This window comes from Aulonocara sp. 'chitande type north' Nkhata Bay, linkage group LG20, assembly GCF_057382095.1.
Source record: "Aulonocara sp. 'chitande type north' Nkhata Bay isolate Kocher_YH1m ecotype deep benthic linkage group LG20, A_spYH_male_GT1.1, whole genome shotgun sequence".
NCBI classification, from domain to species: domain Eukaryota; kingdom Metazoa; phylum Chordata; class Actinopteri; order Cichliformes; family Cichlidae; genus Aulonocara; species Aulonocara sp. 'chitande type north' Nkhata Bay.
Genome location: NC_141363.1, coordinates 30,564,318 through 30,585,159, shown reverse-complemented (window position 1 = coordinate 30,585,159; position 20,842 = coordinate 30,564,318). Strand labels below are relative to the sequence as shown.

General features: G+C 40.4%; 1 protein-coding gene across 3 annotated transcripts in view; it reads left to right on the top strand.

Moving 5' to 3' along the window:
* Positions 1-241: 241 nt before the first annotated feature.
* Positions 242-20,842, top strand: part of slc2a4rg (SLC2A4 regulator) — a 41,156-nt gene continuing 20,555 nt past the window's right edge. Inside the window, exons 1-2 of one of the 3 annotated variants that reach the window (XM_086276138.1) lie at positions 242-765; positions 2,414-2,649. In XM_086276138.1, the coding sequence (XP_086132264.1) occupies positions 496-765; positions 2,414-2,649 (506 nt within the window). In that variant the 5' untranslated portion in view covers positions 242-495. Of the gene's footprint in view, positions 766-1,065; positions 1,238-2,413; positions 2,650-20,842 lie in introns of those variants that run through there. The other 2 variants (XM_086276140.1, XM_086276139.1) reach the window with 2 other exon arrangements.

Sequence of the window (20,842 nt, the reverse complement as noted above, 5' to 3'; positions counted from 1 at the left end):
TAGCCGCTGAGGCCTGCACGCTGTTTTTCCTGTACTCTCTCGACCTCGCCTCCCTCGCAGACCGGCTCAGCGTCGACAGACACCGGCCGGTAAACTGAGAACACGCCCCTCTCTCTCTTCCACCCACAGTACTTAGCTTCGAAAAAAATGTTATTGACAGAGTGAAACTAGCCAATCACCTGCAGCTTTGCGGTGGACGCGTGCCAGAATGTAATGTTTATATATGCAGAGCACCAATAGGAGTGGAGCAGAGGGGGCGTGGCAGCCGTTTGGAGGAAAGAGGCAAAACAATCTTTTATCCTCCTGACCGGGCGGCTTTTTGGGGCAGCGGCGGCGGCAGTGGTAGAAAACTTTACATGTAGGCTAGGATATAAGTAAAGACACAGACAGTTCCCATCAACTTGCGACAATCCTAATAAATGTATCTGACTCCAGCAATTTGCACTAAAATTTCTAGAAAGCTGGTTTTCTTTCTCCTGCTCGCCTTGTCTGAATATGGAGTCCAAATATATTGTGGAGAAGTCGTCGGTTGGGACAGGAGCTGGCGGTGCGGACTTTAACTGTCGGACCGGCCGCTCGGTGCTCCGCGACACCCGGGTCCCTTCGGTGGAAAAAACCGGTTCCATGTCGGCGTACACAAACGGGGCCGTGCCGTACAAAAACGTAATGGACGGCGGCTTGGCGGCGGAGATTAAAAGCGAGAGGACCCCTCTAAAAGGGAACGGGCTGTCTCTGGGTGGTCGGCTGTTGCACGACGTGGAAAAAGTAAGTGCAGTTGAGAATTTTTACGCGTGTGCGCACGACTCCATTAGCCGGTAAAGTCCCTTCATATACCCGAGTTACCGCTCAAGATAATATCGCCCACGTAATGTTAGCGTGTCTGCAAGCTGTGTGACTTCAAAGTTTTGACATTTTACGCCATTTTCATGTGCTGTTATTACGTTTTAACGGTTGCGACTGTGAGGCTTATACGTCACTACTGTGTCGTTATTTTTAAATAACTTTTAAGCGCCCGTTATTTCAATTCCTGCCCGTTCCTATCATTATTAACTCCATCGTACTGTAACCGCTTTTAATGGCGGCTCACTCTTTGCAAAGTTTACAGAAAAGGGGGCAGGGACGTCAAACTACAAGCCCAACCCCCCTCCCCCATAACTTAAGGGTGAAGCTACAGTTTGGGCTTCCTGGCGACATGGGAAGGCCCGACTATAACTACACATACGCCACGGACTTAACAGTAAAGACACGTGATATATTGTTGTTGTTGTTGTTGTTGTTTGCGTCGGCCTTGTACTTGCATTGTGTGTGCCTGTATTTAATTTGTGAGCCTTTATGCAGACAGCAAATAAATCTCATAATAAATATGCCAGTTACTCACGATATTAAAACCACGACATCAACTTATCAAAATAATCTCCTCACAATGTAACACTGCTGGGAAATACTGGGTCCTGCCATTCATATGAATGCGGCTCTGACACTTGTTGCCGGCTGGAGCATTTTTGCAGACCAAGCACACCCCGTAACAGTATGGGCCCTCCCCGGTTGCAGCAGCCTCTCTTTAGCAGGATAGTGCACCCTGCTACCAAATTCCCAAGATCGCAATCTGATTGTCCCAGCAGAACAAGCCAGAGCCACAGGAGCCCCACCCCACAACCCACAAAACCCAATGGATACTCTGCATCCCAGTGGCAGACACTATAGGACAATCCCAGAGGTCTGGTGTGCGTGGCCATGCCCTTATTTCTGTCACCTCAGATTTAAAAACTTTTTTAAATCTGAAAAAAGCATGTGGAAAGCAGTTCTGGACTGCCAAAGTATATTTGTAACATTTTATAAAGTTAGTGGTTAATCAGTTATATAGATAACACAATGAGGCATATAGTTACTTTTACACTGTACGTGCTAGTTATTTTCATATATTATCATGTAATATTCAATAGAGTTTCCATTTGCATCGCAGAATACACAAAACTGGACACTGGACCTGGCAGTTATGTGTATTTAGCAGATTTACACAGCTACTTTTCTAGATTTGTGTTGTTTTGTAATTTAGGTGGCAGGAACAGAAATGATAACCATATTCTAACCCAGGATTGCTTCTGTTCTGGTTGGTTCAGCAGCGTTCATGTCCAGTGGAGAGGACAATAACCTTGGGTTTATTAAGTGAGAGGAAGGAAAAATTAAAGAAGATGCTATTTAAGGCAAACGGTTACACTAAAAAACACCATACCCTGGCTTGTGTATATATATATATATATATATATATATATATATATAATTAGAGAAAAACAGTAATCTTATGCTCAGTTAAATAAGAACTTAATGGTATTGCTAGACTTAATGTTTTTAATCGAGGCCTGATTGTAACAGAGATAAACTCACTGTAATTTTTTCTTGCTGCATTTTCTAGAATGGCCTGTTGGACCAAAAAGACACAGGTTCCACGGGGATCCTGAAAAGGGCAAGCCCCACTCACTGCCTGGGTGTAAACGGGCAGTTGCCAGGTGGCTTTATGCATTTGGACATCAGAAACCCTGGGAAGCAGCCAGACCCGACCAACAACTTCAGAGTAGCGCAAGGGCAGATCCTACCACAGACAGAGAGATATTCCCTCTCATCATCCCACATCCCTGTCCCCAGAAACAGGTATGGAGAGGCTGATGTCATCTATAGTCATGGACACTTGGTGAATCTTTGGTTTTCTTTTCTCTAGTGTTCCTTGTTGCATGAAAGAGAACTTCAAGAAATATAGTTATCTGATGTGTTTCCTACTTTTATCTTTGCATTCATTCACAAGCTTGGGCATATGTGAATAGATTGTAGCTATAGATTTATGCAGCACATTGTAAACAATCAAACCAGATTTTGTGCTCTTATCTCTATTAAGCCCCTATCCCACTACTAGTTTGGCACTGAATATGTGGTGATAAAAGTGTTGCAGGCAGTTTTCATGCACAGCTCTGGACTTCTGTTCCTTGCCAATGCTTCGACATCTGGCTAAAACTGTACAGTGGTTTGGGCATGAATGGTGTGGGGGCGTGCTGGTTAACTGACTGCATGTTTGGTATTTCATCCAGAATGGTTTCGAAACTCGTCTTAAAAGAGCCAAAGCTTTATGAGGGCCAGGATTGCTCAAGCGCTTGACCAAGTGAAAAGGAGACTGCATGAAATAGTGACAGTGCATTTCGCTGATAACTCCACTATCTAGATTTCGGAAAGTTTTTTTTTTTTACTACTCGCATGTCTAAATGTATTGATTGCACCTAAGCTCAATGCCATCTTTGTTGACCCTCTCTTGACGGGCTAGTGGATATATCAGCGTGATGTGTTCACTGTATGTCAGGCAGTAAAATGCACCTTTGCTGTGTGTGCGAGTGAGTGTATTTTATTAGATGTTTCATGTGCATTGCAGTTTGCTTTTCCTCCAGTTGTTTCACACTATTTTCACACAGAGACACATGAGTATTCCTGCCCAGAGCCTTCTGTGATTGGTCTTCGTTAAACATACATGCAGAACGTGCACCCTGAGACAAGCCTACTGCACTAAAGTGATTATGTAACAGTTAAAGCGGACTGGGAGAGGCTGTAGGTGGTGCCTAAGAGCATTTTCCTTCTTTTTATACAACTGCTGGGGTTATTGTCCGTGTCCAAAAACTGTTTGCCTGTCAGACTGCACTTTCACGCTGAAATACCTGTTAGCTGTATAAAAACTGAGCACCTTCTTGTTGAATATGTTTATATGCAAATGTCACAATTCTTTAAGAGGTTCTGTATGATAATTTCTGCAAATGTAATAACATTCATCGGTACAAATAGTAAGCAGGCATCGTTTTTGTATGGGTCTGGGGGTTTGCACAGCGCACGTTTACTGTTTTCCGTCCTTCTCTCATCATCACATGAATTTCACGTGCTGCTGGTCATGTATGATGTGAGGGAGTGTCTCCTGGGAACATGCAAGACTGAGCGTGCGTTAAAAACCAGGGTGATAGTGTTAAACAAAGACAAAATGGCTCTTTTTTTCTTTTCTTCTTCTTCTTTTTTTTTTTTTTTTTTTTTTTTTTTTTACTGATCTGTTCAGTTTAGAAACATTTATGTTTCTTTTTATCTCCACAAGGCACAAGAACATAGTCTGGGTTGACACTATGCAGTGGCTAAAAGAGGTTGCATAACATTATATAACTGCGCAGTGATATTAGCGAGGCCTCTTTGTTGCTCCATTGACCTTTCGGAGTAACTTCTAGTCTCTACTCTGCTCCAACTGGTTTTGCTGGTGATAGAATCTCCTTTCTCTCTCTCTCCATGAAATTGTTTACCTAGTCATTATTCATATTTGGATTTAAACTAGGTCTGTGATTGATTCATTAGTTGTTTGCTCTATAAAACATAAGAAAGTATTGAAACTTGAACTTCCAGCTCTCAAGATAATATTGGTAATATGAAATTATCAATATTTTATTGTTTGGTAGCTAATACATATATCTCTACGTAAAATGAATTTTGTACTGATTCTAGTAGGAGAGCTCATAATGCTTGTTTGATTTTCTTGGCTCATCTCAGCTCTCTCTGTTACCCAGATGTGCATGCATGTGGTATTCATCACAAATTATAAGAGCACTTTAAAAGGGAACTCTTATTGCCACACAAACCCACTCACAGTAATTTGGTTTTGACAAATCTGGCTTTGACCTTCACAAAGTAACAGCACTGCGCTGCAGTGTAAGGTACCTGTTTTTTCTGCTAGTGTTGGCCACAGTTGGAAAGTGGTAGTTGTCTATGTGGGTGTAACTAGGGCTGAACGATTATGGAAAATAATCTAATTGCGATTTTTTGCCCCAATATTGCGATTGCGATGCGATATGCGATTATTTTTTAAGGTCTTTGTCTTCTGTATTATTAAACAAAGACAAGCAATACATCATATAGTATGGCCAATACTATATTACATTAATTTTAAACTGTTCTTTCCTGGAAGACAGACCTCTGTTATGATGACATGAGGTGATGCATGAATTGATGACTGACATTTTTATTTAACTTCTTCAATCACAACAGTATATTTGAACATACACAATAGTTTATTTTTAGCTTACAAACATCTGAGCATAAAGTGCTGACAAGGAACCCTGGTGTAAACATTAAAATGAAAGTCAGTACAATGTGCAGATTGCAGAAATATACATAAACAAAATCAGTGGCTTTACCACACTCAGTTTTTCGACATCTGTGAACTACTAGACAGTCATTCAATTAAAAAATAATATTAAATAAATAAAACTAATAAATAAAAAATACACACATCTTACTGATCTCTGCAGTCAGTAACATTACACATAAAGTGCAAACATAATAGCAATTGTATAAACACACACACAAACACGCCTTTAAAGTTTAAAGGCGTGAAATTGGACGGTCTAGTTCTGATTAGCGTCACCGCTGTCTCGGTGGAGTTTAATAAACTCGGCCGTCTGCTTCTTGCTATCTAAAATATAACCAGACACTGGCGTAAATTCTCGACTGTCTCATACTTCTGTTTAATAAGTTTTCTGTTTGACGTTTAGTCAGCTGTGTGAAAACCAAGGAGGAACCCACCCGGGGGATTAATAAAGTTTTATTTTATCTAATTAATAACTTTAATCTCAGCCAAACCGATTTACTCACGAACAAACAAAACACTGAAAAAAGCCCAACAATAACATTTTTAGGTTGTCTAAGTGACTTATATATTACGTTTAACCCGAGCAGCGAAACTCCGCGGTGATCTGAAAATGATGTGCCGGGAGTTGTGCCGTTCTCGGCCGCATCAGTAATCCTCGAGCTCCCGGCTAGCTGTCGAGCTGGTGGGTAGCAGACGCCTCTGAAAACGTCGAAGCACTTTTGCAAATATGGGATATCTTGATAAACCGAGCAGATATTTGATGTTTACACAACTACTTTCTCGCCTGAAAATATGTTAAAAGTTTATTTTGTGACCCAGAAAGATTAGTATGAGTAATTTTAAAACTTAGTAGCGGCCGCCATTGCTGGAAACTGGAGTTTGGCTGGGCCGCGCTATGAATTCTGGGATATGGTAGTAATTTGGACAGCCTTATAATCGCAGTATAATCGCAGCCTTTGCGGTTAGAAAATTGCACTTGATCATGTCGCGATATTATCGCAAATGCGATATATCGTTCAGCCCTAGGTGTAACCCCCAGTGCATTTGTAGCACTCTTTGCCTTGCGTTAGATTATGTCAACAAAGCCATTTATTTTCATTGGTTCTCCACCGACTTGGGTAATACCGTCAGTGTGGGACAGGATTAACTGTGTTTAAAAAGAACTTACTTTAAAGATGTCACTCAGTCCTCTGTGTGTTTTATATTAACTGCTTTGTCAGTTGCATATTGTTTCTTCAATACGACTTGATACTTTTACACCTTGTCTTGTTATTTTGCAAATGCCGCAAAGTAGGTCACTATTCCTTAGACAAGCCTGGACAAAGATCTTGCAGGAAGGAAGAGGAAGAATCAGCACATTTACTTGGGCACAAATGGTTATGGTCATCTAAACATAGTCAAACTGCAGCACATTTTTAAACATTCCCACCTGTCTTGTCAGCTGCGGTCTTAGTGTGTGTGTCTCCTTTTAACTCTCTTTTTTATGTTCGCTCTGCAAAGTCTCCCTTTCACCCACATCCTAAGTATACCACGTCAACCTGTCAGTAGTCATCAGTGTGAGATCTAGTACCCTGATAACAGAACAAAGACCAGTTTGAATGAACATTAAAAGAGCTCTAAGAAGTGAAGGGGGCGGGGCTGTTTTGTTGCGATATGAAAAGCTTTTCTCTTATCGGTCCTTGGTCAGGTACACCGTTACCACAGTAGGGTAACATGAATGGAAAACATAGAATCAGCATAAACAAGACACCAGGAGGGAAAAACAGGTCTGTTTTTAACATAATTACTGACCGGCCTCTGACTCAGTCTGTATAAGAATCACCAGCAGGTTTTAGGTCTGGCGAGCAGGCAGAATGTAGTTCATCACCTCTCAATCCCCCTTCATCCACCTCATTACCAATACACTTCTCCCAAAGGAGACATTACTGGTGATTGTTGAAGGTCAGAGGAACATCTAACCCACCCCCACTGTAGTGTGGAGGTGTCTAACCCACATTCAGGGTGCTGACATTTCGTCCTGATTGAGGGAGATATAGTTGCATAGTTGCCTTGAAATGACACTTTAGGGTTTCCAGATTTGAGATAAAAAAAAATTACCGTAATGTCAGTGTTAAAGTGAGGAAAGTGACGACCGTTATCAGTATTATTGCAGTGCTGTTAAAACACATAAAAAACACACATTACACATGCAGCAACAGGACAACATGTAGTGTTGGTTACAAAGATGGCTTCAGTTTATATCGCTGGCAATGTGCTAACAAGTCAGACTGGCAAACTGTCATATTTCCCATTTTTGATTCTTTTTAAATAGTGGGAAGTACTTGTGAAGGGATTTCCTTCCTGTCTTTTGCAGACAGGGTGACAATTTTTAATCACATCTTTCTCAGCACTATGCTGAAAAACGAAATACGACCACACTTAAAAGTCAGTCCTACTATTAAAAAGCTAAAAAAGATATCTGCCCTGTCTTTGGGCCAAACAAACTCGCTGTGCTGGTTCAGCTGCATCTGTTGCTAAATTTGGTTAATGGTGAATAGTACTGTTGTTATTTTTTCAAAATATGGCAATCAAACATGATTTCATTTATAATTAGGACTTTAAATGGTAATTGTATGTTAAAAATGTTTGTTTTTTCATAAAATCAATGTCTGAAAAATCCCTTCTGAATTAGAAGGTACATTTTCATCCTTGCTTGTAGCCTCCTTTCTTCCCTCCAGAGTACAAGAGGTTAAACCTCTTGCACTGATAGGCAGGGGTTAAAGGTCATCTTCAATGAATGGAGTCATGCAAGTGGGGAGGGTCAGATCAGGACGCAAGCAGGCATCTGGAATGTCTGCTAGGTCAGCCTCAGGATCTGGGTTATGAGCTACATAGGTGATTTATAACCCCAGAGGATTGTAGCAGACAGCTTATCATCTAACTATGCAGCTTTACTGTCTACTGATTTGGAGGGGCACGGAGGAATGAGGATCTACTATCAAAGTAAAAAGTTTTCAGGGTGCACCTTTGTGGCTGTCTCTGAATCACTCCTTCTTTAATACTAATAAAGGTCTCTGGAAGAAGCGCAGACTAATGGGGGGAATCTGCACTGTGTGTGTATGTGTACAGAGCTCTAATGAGACATTAATCATCTCCTGATATGCGGTGAAGAAGAGAGGCAAAATTTCATTTCAGTTTCATAAGTGAGGAGGAGCGTAGGAGGCATGCAGGAATGTTTTCTGCAAACAGCGCTCTGTTGTAAAAACACTGCTCTCTATATTATGTGTTGGATACATGTTCAGTTAAAAGGCCTGGATTGCTTTTTCGTGTTCGCTAGTGTATATGTCAGTTTTTATAGTGTCCTCGGGCAAGATGCCTTAAGGACAGGGAAAGAAATGCTTATCACGAGGGAAGGAAACTCTCATTGCGCAGCTCTGGCAAGGCTGCAGAAAAATGCTTTATCGCTTGCTCACACACACTAATAGATGCTTACATAACGCCTCCTGTTCTGCCTCAGCAGCGTTTAAAGATTCCAAAGTCAACTATCTCTCCTTCTCCTCAGTCAGTCTCTCTGTCCTTCTGCCCAATTCTTTATACCAACCACCAGCTGTGCAATCCCCTCCTACCCACCGACAACTGCCACCTTTCTCTTTCCTGTGTGTCATTATATCCTTCCCTTAACTTTGCTTTATCTAAACAACTGTTATCATTCCCTCGATATCCTTCCCTCTTGAGTCATTAACATTCTCTGTTTCAGTGTTGGGAAGGTTACTTTTGAAGTTTTACAGATTATTTATCATTCTGTTATTTTTTTTTTTCAGAAATAAATCCCTTTTAGTGTTTATTCCAGCTTTATTAAGACATCTTCAATTTTTTGCCATACAAGCATAAGGTTTGTCACAACTGTTATTGTTCCTATCAACTCTTAGTCAGGTGCAGCCATACTTTCGATCATTTAGATCTCTGCATCCTAATGTCTATGTGGCCCACACTACTTGCACATAGACTCCCACCAGTTCAAATCAACAGAGAGGAGTGTAAAGCAAAAACAAATCATCTGCAGGCTGGAGAGAGGTAGTTTCTGCTGGAAGAAACAAAAAACGCTTTACTCTGTACAGTAATGTCAGAGGCCTTTCCTTATTTTGGTTGGAATTTGAAGCTCTGAAAGACATTCTTGTCCCAAGACATGGCCACCTGCCTTGACATGGTCAGCTGGTTACTCGCATGACAGACTCGGGTTGGTTCAAGTAATGCATTTTGACATGCGGGCGGAATCAGAAACAAAATGCAAAAAGATATATCACCATTGTGGAATAAGTGGACACTGCATCAATGTAGAGACAGGTTCTTGAATGCTTTCTTGCACTGATGTTTGTCCCAGGCCTTTGCTCACCCGCGTGATTTGCAAAAGGGCCAATAGAAAATGCAACAAAAAAAGAATAACTTCTGTATTCTCACAGAAGCGTTGCATGGGACATAATGTATTTGGATGCAACCCAATATTTTTATTTGTAACTAATTTATTTACTTGTTTCCCCCGTAATTGCACCAGATTACAATTACTGGTATGTGCATACCATACTGCAGCACTGTTTGGTCTACATTTGCTGTTGGCTGTGAAAGAAAATGGTAAGAGTGCTTTTCTAAGTTGTTATTAGTGTCTAAATGTAAAAAAATAAAATGAAATATGATTTTAGCCCATTGTTTTGTTGTTATTCGGCAGCATCATGGGATTATAATGTATCCATCAGCTTATATGGACAATTGGATCCTTTTGTAATGTGCTGTAGATTGATAAAGTTTTTTTTATCATGTTGCTATCATGTTATAGGGTGGCTGTAGCTCAGGTGGCAGAGCAGGTCAGCCACTAATTTGAAGGTCGGTGGTTCGATCCCAGGCTGCCTCCTGGCGGCATGCCAAATATCCTTGGGCAAGATACTAACCCCATGTTTGCCTACTGGTGGTGGTCAGAGGGCCCGGTGGCGCCAGTGTCCGGCAGCCTCGCCTCTGTCAGTGCGCCCCAGGGCAGCTGTGACTACAATGTAGCTTGCCATCGCCAGTGTGTAAATGTGTGTGTGTGAATGGGTGAATGACTGAATGTAGTGTGAAGCACTTTGGGGTCCTTAGGGACTAGAAAAGCGCTATACAAATACAGGCCATTTACCATTTCTAGGCAACATGATGATTACGTAATATCTGACATAGATAACAACCCCCAGAGATTTAAGATGCACTTGGTCTCGCAACTCCTGATGGCGTAGGAGGAATTAACAGATAAAGAAACAAACACAGACAGTCAGAGAGATCAAATCAAGTCAAACGCTCATTTGTTTTCTCTCTTTGTGCAGTTTGCTTTTGTAGATGTGAATACACAGTCGGATATGGACCAAAACAGTTTTACTAAAATTCTTTGGACAAGGTGGTCTCAGCCTGCTTTCAAACAGGCTCCAGAGAGGTTTGTTTATGATCCGACCTCAATCTGACTCAGTATATGCTGCAAGTTTTTTGAGCTAGCAGAGCACTATTGATTGTGTATCGTACAAAACCTGCACAATATTACCAGGTAAATACGAATGTTAAGAGTAAATTCTTCATGTTATCCACTTGTTCAGACCACAGCACCTTCCTCTCGTATTTACTTTGGTTGCTCCCTCCCCTCACATATCCGGCCAGTAAGCGTACCAGACATTCTCACATGGTTTGTAGTGCCACATTTTGGATCGCTTGGAGTTTTCTCTCTGTGAAAAGAAGAGTTTACCAACTCCTGAGCTGATTCTCCCCCAGAGGAAATGATCTATAAGTGTGAAAACACCCTTAATAACGTAATTGGTAAATGGACTGGTTCTTATTTAGCAGTTTTCTACTCTACCTGAGCTACACTACCAAAGCTCTTTACACAACCTGCCTCATTTACCCATTCATACAAGCACTTTTTTCGGTGCTTTTTCCATTTAAGTGGTTTCTATCTAACGTTCACACACATTTATTCTCTGATGGATGCGTCTGAGAGCAACTTTCCCAAGGATATTTGGCATGCAGACCAGGGATCAAACCACCAACCATAAGGTGTGGAAACGATGGCACACTCATCACTGGAATTTTCACATTGTTTTTGTTGGCATTGCAGTTGCAGATTTGCAGACTCAAAAGCCAAGGAGTGATTTTGAGTAGAAAATGTGTTTACTGGTGTGCAAGGTTAAAAGTTTTTTTGTTTTTTTCCTCCAAAGCATATAGTCTGACAGTATTATACATTTAAATTGTAAAAATCCAATGGCAAAGCTAAATATGCCAATTTTACTACTCCTTCCTGTGAAAGATAGATTGGCACAACACAGCAGGAAAATGAAAATGTTCTGAGTATGCTGCGTAATGCTTCGGTGCATTTGCAAATGGCACCCAAAACCAGCTCCAGGATGGCTGACAGCAAGCCACATTCATGGGTTTTCCTTTCCCTTGTTTCAAATCACAACACTTATAAATACACACACAACTCTATCGAAGTCATCTCGTTCTGCTGACAACAAGGAGTGAAATTCAGACAGTACTGCAAACTTAAAAGTTTGATGGACTCTTACTGCGTACTTTGCCCTGTGCAGAGGGGGGGGGGGTCTTATATTTGTTTAAATTACTGATAATGGTTTTTGGGTTTGGTGATGTCACTGCTGATAACAGTTTTTAGGAAATAAAAATATTTGTAAAAAATCCATATGTTGGCTGATATTCTTTGTGGTACTTTTGTATTAGCACCCCCCTTTTTCCTTGGCAGGATGCTTATTTAACATTTCTTTATCTGTTTAACTAAAATGGTGTGTCCTTATGATGCTTTTTCTTGATAGCTTTTGGCCATTACTGAACTTAGAGCAGAAATTTCTACACATAATGTCAGAAAATTTTCCTCTTCTTTTTTCCTGTCTCTTCTTTGTTACACTGGCTATCTGCATCTCAGTTTGGTAGTATGCAGGACATGGAAAAAGCTTATTTCGGGTAGTGTCCTGAAAAATGTCAGGTGAACGTGATCTCACTTGTAGTAAACGACTTTGACAGCCCCGTCTTTTGGTTTAGTCAAAAATTCAGTTGTACTGGGCTACTGGCATTTCAGTCGTTTTTGTGTTGGCACTGACTTCGCAAAGTGCCAGGAACTGCAATTCAATACATCAAAATGGGAAGAAAATACCTGGAAGCACTACATAGACTGTAAGTCTTCTCTTCAAAATAATTTTCAAAGATTAGGGCTTAGATAAACAGATTATAAAAGCTACCACGCCCAGACTCCAAAAAACCAGTGGGCCCAAATCCTCACAAGCTTCTAGAAACCCCCTACGCTTTGTGTGTATCCTTAAGTGTGTGTAGACATGTGCATCCTGAACAAAAGAACTACAGTATACAGGCTTTGATAATCACTTATCCTCATGCTGGTGGACAAGATGAGCAGTCAAGCAACATGTGAACAGATGTGTGTTTTCCTTTTTCACCCCCCTATTTTTCTCTTTATCTCATGCACAGATGTACACACACACACACACACACACACACACACACACACACACACACACACACACACACACACACACACACAATCGCTTTCATTCTGTAGCCACAGTGAGGTAGTCAGGTTTCATTTAGCACTGATCTGCCAGTAAGGCTGTTGTCCTCTCACCTCCAGGTTATTGCTTCATGCGTCACACTGTTTGCTCTCCCCTGCTAAGCTATTCAGCAGTATTTACACACAAGTCAGTTATATGCACAAAGTCAAATTATAGATGACTCCATGATTTAGCCACATGATACACAGATGTTTCCATATTAATGTTTGATAAATGTATGTGTGTGGGTTGTGTGTAACAGAGAAATAGAAGGGAAAAGAAGTGGTGCTTTATGTGCATATTGTTTGCTTTTTCACCTGCTAACTTGGGATCTGTGCTCTCCACTTGACTGGATTGATTTTTTTTTCCACACACCCTTTTTTTTTGTCTTTGTGCTAGCTAAATCTTATCAGTCCTATTGAAGAGAAAGCACTTCACACAGCCCATATTTCCAAGTTTTGTTTGTTTGTTTTATAACTACAATAGTATTTTGCTTTATTTGAATTTAATTTTAGTTGCTATTAATAACACATGAAGATGGTTATAAGCATTTATTTATTTATTTATTTACTTTTTAGCTGAGTACTCTCAGGAACACAGTGACTGGACTCCTGACTGCTGCCAAGATAATGTGGAGATTTCCGGCCTGTGGATATGCAGAAAGTAACCCCTCTTAATCTTAGTGGCTTCCAGCACCAACATGCCACTGCACAAAGCAGTGAGTGTGTGAAGCTGTTCAGTGAGGTGTAAAGTACAGCACCGATCACTTCCTGACTAACCTGTAGAACTTTCATAGCTGTTCCGAAGCACAGAAATAGTGAGAGATTTTCATATTCCTGTTAGTCTTTCTTTTCAGATTTGCTGGATTTTCAACTCTGGCTTTTATCTGAAACTGAACTTTTTTTTTTCTTATTTTTTGGTTCATATATGATAGATCCAATGGTGAAGTCTCTCCAAGCTCAGCATTTTTCATCAAATCTATCTTGCTTGCAACCTCTTTAGAGGACAAGACTGGGCTGATCACAAGTCTCTTGTCTAACACCTTTTGCTCTGTCCGAATTGCCGTGACCTGGCTTGGGCCAAGATTCAAAACAATGATCAATATGTTTCACACTATATTTTTTCACCACAGTTGGCCCATGAGTAAACAAGAGAGAGAGAAAAGAGAGGAAACCATATGCTTAGTTTTTATATAAAATTTACACCAAGGTTTCTATAGAACCTGAACATTTGTGTTTTATGCTTTTTGCTTGCTGTCAAGGAAGTGACATCCTCAAGAAGATACTAAAGTAATTGTATAGTAAAATTACCAAAAAGAAAAAATAAATAATATGCATGGAAATATAAAAATAAAAAATAAAAGCACTATGTGCAGGAAGTTGTAATGTGTAGGAGTAAAGATTAAAGTAAAGATTTTTACACATTTATAAGGTAAAAATAAAAGTCAAAAGTTAAAGTTGTCATGGAATTGTAGATGTAAAAATTTTTATGCCTTGAAGCCTGCTAATGTTTGTCATTAATGCACAATTCCCATATGTAGTTCTAGAAATTATGTGTGTGCATGTGTGTCCGAGTCTGAGACCCCAGAGACTTGGATGAAAAAGATCTGAATGTCTGACAGAAAGACATCTTGCTTGCACAAAGCATGACTTTCACTGGGCTAGAGCTCCATCGGGGCAAGTTCTCCCATCTGTTTGTTTGTCTGTGTGAGAGAACGAGTCTGTCCTAGTCTGACCAACCACTCGGCCTATCCTTATTGGAAAATGCATAACTCTCAGAGGGGAACCAGCATTTGCATTCAGCTAGTCATACTCCTCATCATATTACATCCAACATTCATTTTTCAGTGAGCTGCTAAATGTTTTAAAAAACAAAACAAAACAGAAAAAGCTAGGAGGCTGGACCAGCAGTGAGGTTTAATATTATTTCAATAATCTGTGACAGTTTTATCATCATCACTACCATCTCTCTAGTGTTTCCATGATGTGCTCTTATTGCTACCATTTATCTTATTAACTATTCCATTCCTGACGTGGCAGAGTGATAAAGGGACCATTTTCCTTACCTTATTCCCAATACTGTCATAAGGCCAGAAGCTCCACAGGGAGGCTTAAATTACCAAAAGATATGGTTTATGGCATTTTCCTCTATATTAGTCACTACCCGGTACAGTTTGGCAGGATTAGCGAGGAGCTGAGAGTAGGATGATATTCAGTGAAGATCTGGGTTGAGTAAAAAAATAAAAATTTTTGTTACATATAATACAAAATAATATATAACAAAATGAGAGTCTGTTTTCATGCCATTTTTATAATTTAATCTATAGATAGTTATCCAATCCCTGTGCAAGTTTTTAAATGTATTTCTGCTAATGGTTCAAATACATGTCGCGCAAAAATTAGGATGATCATTATAGAATAGAATAGAATAGAATAGAATAGAATAGCCATTTATTGTGATTGTACATTTACCACGAAATTGTGGATTTTGTTGTACATTAAATCCACAATTATTAGTTTTTTTGTGCATGCTTATCAGTCCACCACGAAACTGTGTCAAAGGTCGTCCTTAGATGACAAACATAACTCCTAACACATCTTTGCTTTTACTGCACAGTAAGCAAACAGGCTGTAGACAAACATTCAACTTAGAAGCCAGGTAATACTTTTGCTTTTAACGTCTTGCTTCACATTCATTTTTGTTTAGTTATTTTTTTATTTTTTTTTCAAATTTTTTGCGAGAGTGCTTCTACTGATGTGCTTCGTACAACCCCTATCTTTTTTAGGGGTCAGTTTATTTTACTGGCTGGAGTCTTTGTCTGTCTGACGGTGCCCTGCAGATATTTGGCTTTATAGGAGTAAGTAGAGCAGTGTGGCTTTGCAACAGCTTTGGTTTGCCTTTGCAAAACACAGGAAACCAGGCAAAGGCCTGCTCTGGCTTGTGATGGCAGACGAACAAATCTCAGGAGTAGGCAAGTGTAGGAGTGAGAAGTGAAGAATTTAAAACAAAATAAAAGCATGACTTCTTCAGGAAGAGAACTTGACCGTTATTCAAAGCCTTTTCACCATTTCCACTAAGTAGCATTTCTAGTATTTACTTAGTATTTTGCCAGTTAATGTGAGTACATTGAGTGACTGGGTGGTTTAAATTAGTTTGACCCATACATGTGATATGCACTGATGACTTCTTACTACATCAAATATAGATTCATATTTGTTTTGATAAGGAGTAGAGGTTTTCAGGCAGAAAGGTCTTTTCTTGTTTACTTCCTAGAGGAAAATAAGGGCACAGGCCAGAAGTGAATACCCCACATTCCCCCTAGCAACAGCATTGTTATTGGAGGGAACTAAGTTAGTTATGAGAGACATTAACACTATTATAAAGATGTCTAAAAATAAAACTACTGACTAATTGTAGTATTTATTACTTTGTAATAATATTACATGTATAAGCAATATACAGCTATAATACAGATTTAATGTCTTACGTGAGGTGGTAGTACCCTAAAGTGTGGCTATGGAAAAGTGACTGTGGATTTTTTTTTTTTTTGTATTCATTGACGAGGTGAGGTGAGGTTTAAATTCAACCCTTCTTCACTCGGCGTCTGGTTGCACTGGACTGTGTCAAGCTCGCACTGTAAATCTGATCACCTACGATTACCCCATGCACAGTTTATGAGCATGGTATGCAAGTCAGGCAGTGTGTCATGATCTACTTTGTCATCATCCTTTTAAGTGCTGTTGCTGAGTCAACATTTTCTCACTGAGGCATGTTCGTCACAAGCACCTGTGTGATCCTGAAATGGGATGTGCGGTTACTCGACACGAAATAACCATTATTCACTGAGGTTTGAATCAATGCGAGCTTGTAGTTCAGCTGAAATTTGTAGATATCATCCTCTGTGTTGTGTAGTTTATGACATCTTGAGTGAATCGCCACCGCCACAGAGGGAATCATGCCTTTTTCTCAACATCTAGCCGGTATTATTTTGCCAGAATAAAGCTATCTGTTGTTTGTGCTTCTCCCTAAGGGCACAGATTGCATTCTAGGATCAAGAGAGAGAAAGAGAGGGCTTTTTGTCCCACCACTGAATAACCATCACACTCACAACCCACTTTAAAGAGACACGGCTCCTGTCTGACAGCCTCTCTCTCTCCGGGGGTTCAAAGCTCGGAGACTTACGTAAGCGGCAACATGTGTATTGAATGGACAATAATGGCGGACTTAGGAATATACACACACATGTGTGGTTACATGCACAATGATAATCATACTTAATGCCTACCCACACTTCTATATTTATATACTTCACATATTTTTACATTGTATTCATTCAGTTCATACAGTGCATAGTACCTTTACATAGAAGTGTAAAGCAGGAAGCCTAGAAAGAGGCAGAGTGGACACTAACACCAGCTTGTGTTGGGTCAGGGATAGAGTGTGCTAATCATTACCATCTGCCTGCAGCAAAAATAGTGAGACAGAAAAAGATGAACAGAGGGCATTACGTAATACTGTGGAGTCAAGGCAAGATGCTGAGGGGCAGCGAGAGTGTGGGATTGAGAGTAGTGGGTGTGGGTGTGGAAGGGGCAGCTGTCCGAGCTGCACCCCAGGCAAGAGGAACATCAACAAAAGCCTGGTCTTTTCTAATAGCCTCTATTGTCTTAACGTTACCTCATTGGACAGAATATCCCAGTTAGATGACATTTTGCTGAATTTTCTTCATTTTTAGACAACAGTCCTCATTTTCTGAGGGCAGCATTTACAACCCTCTTAGTCTGAAATAGACTGAAATCAAAAAGAAAGAAAACACCTATTACAGCAAGGGAGGAAAAAAATATGTTAGCAACACACTTTGTGGCTGCCATCTATTTACCTGTCAGCCTCCTTCACAGAGTGTGTGCATGAGGATGACTAATGCAGGCGGAGATATTACCTTTATTTTTGGTGTGCATATCTCTCTACCCCATGTGTATTTGGATTTGTTTGTGTTCAGTAAAGATACCTCATAAGAAAACAGGAAAAACACCAGTCAGCATATGCTGAATGTGTAGGGTTAGGTTCCATGATGACTCAAACAGAGAGGTGCTTCAAAGTTTATTTTACTCGTGTGATTGTGATGCCGTGTTTGCTGTCTTTCTAACTGCCAATCACACGCAAGCCTCTGCCAATTTAAGGAACGTGCACCTGCTTTGAATATGAGGAAGTCAGCACACATACAGCACATACAGGCACAAAAAAGCTATCTGATGCCTGTTTTGGGGATCATGTTGAACACATGATCACATTGGACAGATAAGTGCTATTTAAAACCTCCACCACCGGGGCTTAGGGGAAGATCAGAGATTATTGTTGGCAGTGTGTTGCTCCAGTAAAAACTGGACCTGTCATACTGAAGTGATACAACAAACGATAAATATTACAAATACTGCCAAGTCCCTGTCCCTCTGCCTTAGGGCTGTTCGATATAACGATATATATCGGATGACGATATAAAAACGTCTAACGTTTCATTTTACGCTATCGTTTGTTTCGTGGTGTCGCAAAATAAACTGTTTAGGGCAATATTTTTTTCATCGTTTTGATGGTCACTGTAGTGGCTATGTTAATTTCTTAAAGTTCTCTCTTTCTCTTATATTTAATATAACCACACTACAGACGGACAAGCGCCTGTTTTTATGCGTTTTGGTTAGCAACAACGACGATAACACCATCGCGTGTCCGCTTGTTTATGTTCCACATAAACCTTTCACAATAAAGCTCAAGATCCTGTTGAGACTTTTCAAAATAAACTGAATCACGTGAAAGAGCAGATTATTTACGGATGAGAAGTAAAAAAGAGCCGCCAGGTGCTAAAAAATAAACCTTAGACTCAAACGTTAAAACAGGCTTTTCTCCGCAGCACGCCGTGTAATAAATACTCACAAAGAAAGCGGCGGCCGCTACAACTTATGTCTAGAAATGTATAGTTTCATGCATCTGTTAAAACACTCGACTCCAGCTACATGACGCGCAGCTGGAAACACTTCCCGCAAGTCGAGCTGCCCGAGATTCACAGAATTTACAGAAAATGTTACATTTTTGTGATTTATATCGTTATCGGACGATAGAATTCTTATATCGGGATATGAGATTTTGGTCATATCGCACAGCCCTACTCTGCCTTCCTCTTTTTTTTTTTTTTGAACTTCTAAAACTGGAGTCAAGTGAGGCACAGTTTCTTTCTTGGTAAACAAGATAGATACATCAATGTAGTCTCATTGACATGCAGGAGAAGCCCTAGATAAGAGGGGGATTGTTGGTAGTCAGTTTTTATAAAATGAGTATATTCTTTGGCAGACAGGTGAGATACATCAGTGGCATTACATGAAGAAGAAATAGCAGATAGAGAATCCTAAATAGAAATCTGTTTTACCCCTCTAAAGAGCAAATCAACAGTTGAAGTGGGAAATACATGAGCCAATCATAGATAGGGACAGTAGAGGTTCACAGCAGTTTTAACTGTGTAATAGCAGCCATATCTAGTTGTTATCTTAGACATGAATTTATATTTACTGATCCACAACAGGAATTTGTATAGATTTGTACAGTACTCTAATGGGACACGTAGTTTTTATATCAAAGTGAGAACCTAATATAATAATTGGCCTTGTTCCAATTATTTGACAGAGGCTTCAAAATAACTGCCCAAAGGCATTACCAAGAAGTGAGACACTTCTAGAAGCACCTTGGATACACATGCAATTATCAGATTAGGTTGGGAAAAACTCAGATGAAAGGTGTACTTTAGAAAAGCCAATAAAGTATGACAAATCTTCAGCCATATACACAGTGTATCGCTTTTTCAGTCATGTGTTTTGTAGCTGTTGACCTGGATCTTAAGTGGGCTATCGTTCTATAAACCAGGCAGATCCTAGGGATTTTGACTGGAATGGTAACTAGAGCAGAGGTGATGTGTTAAATATAGTGGGGAGGCCCTGTCGTCTCCCCAACAACAGCACAGAGCCCACTATAGTACCGGCTGGTGGTGCCAAATCGTAACTCGGCAGTATCAGAGTCCTCAAGTGTCCCCTTAGGAAACTTGGAAAAACCCCATGTTTTCCACATCCAAGTAATAAAAAGTCAGCTGGAAAATCATCCCACGGAAACAGCCCGCTCTTGCCTGGCTTATTGCAGTGCACATTAGGTGAAATGGTCATCTTTAAAACGTAACTGTTTTTGGCACACAATATACAAATATACACATCCCTGAACTCCCCCCCCCCCCCCCCCCCCCTCCCCGCCCTTTCCATAATCACACCTTGTTGTTGCTGCCTGCTTCTTGGCTGGGCTTTAAGTGGCAGTCTCTTTCTCTCCCTCTCCCTGTATGTGCCTGGGCCTGGCTTGTTGATTTTTAATTTTTAGCTGGTTGTGTTGTGCTACTGCCAGAGGGGAGTGTTTTTGGCCCAGCCAAGGCCAATATAAGTTGAGGAGGAAGGAAGGTAAGAGGTTGTGTGTGAGCGAGATTGAGTGAATGGTGTTGTTTCTGCATGTACTTAAGTGTGCCAAACGCTTCAACCAAACTAGATGCAAAACACACACACATGCAAGTACTGTAAAATAGAGTTAGAACTTCCCAACTGATGTATTACCTGTCTCATAAAAGAGAGTTGTCAATGGCACTGCTTGTAAATTTAAGAGCTTCAATTGCAAATTATGTCATTATAGTTCAACAAATACCAGAGTTACCACATAGTATGTGCCTACACATGTTCATGTGTGGGAGGGTGGAGGGCTGCTATGTTTATCATGTCACTATTAAATTTACTGCATGCCATAAATGCACCATGGATAGCCTCAATGGTTCGTGTAAACATCCTGGAAACCAAAACCCCATATATACCACACACAGACCAACTTTGTTGACAGCAATCGCTGTTCTCTCTTTGCCTCACTCTGGGCACTAAATAAAGACATCCCCAGTTTAACTTGCTCCAAAATAAAGCCTCTCATAAGAAGATGCAGACAGATTTACGGCACATCAATGCTGTTGCTCTTTCAGCTGTCATCCACTCTCACCATGTTTAAAGGCTCCTTAGTTAGTTCACAGGCAGATGAGAAGTGAAAACAAGAGTAGCAGGCC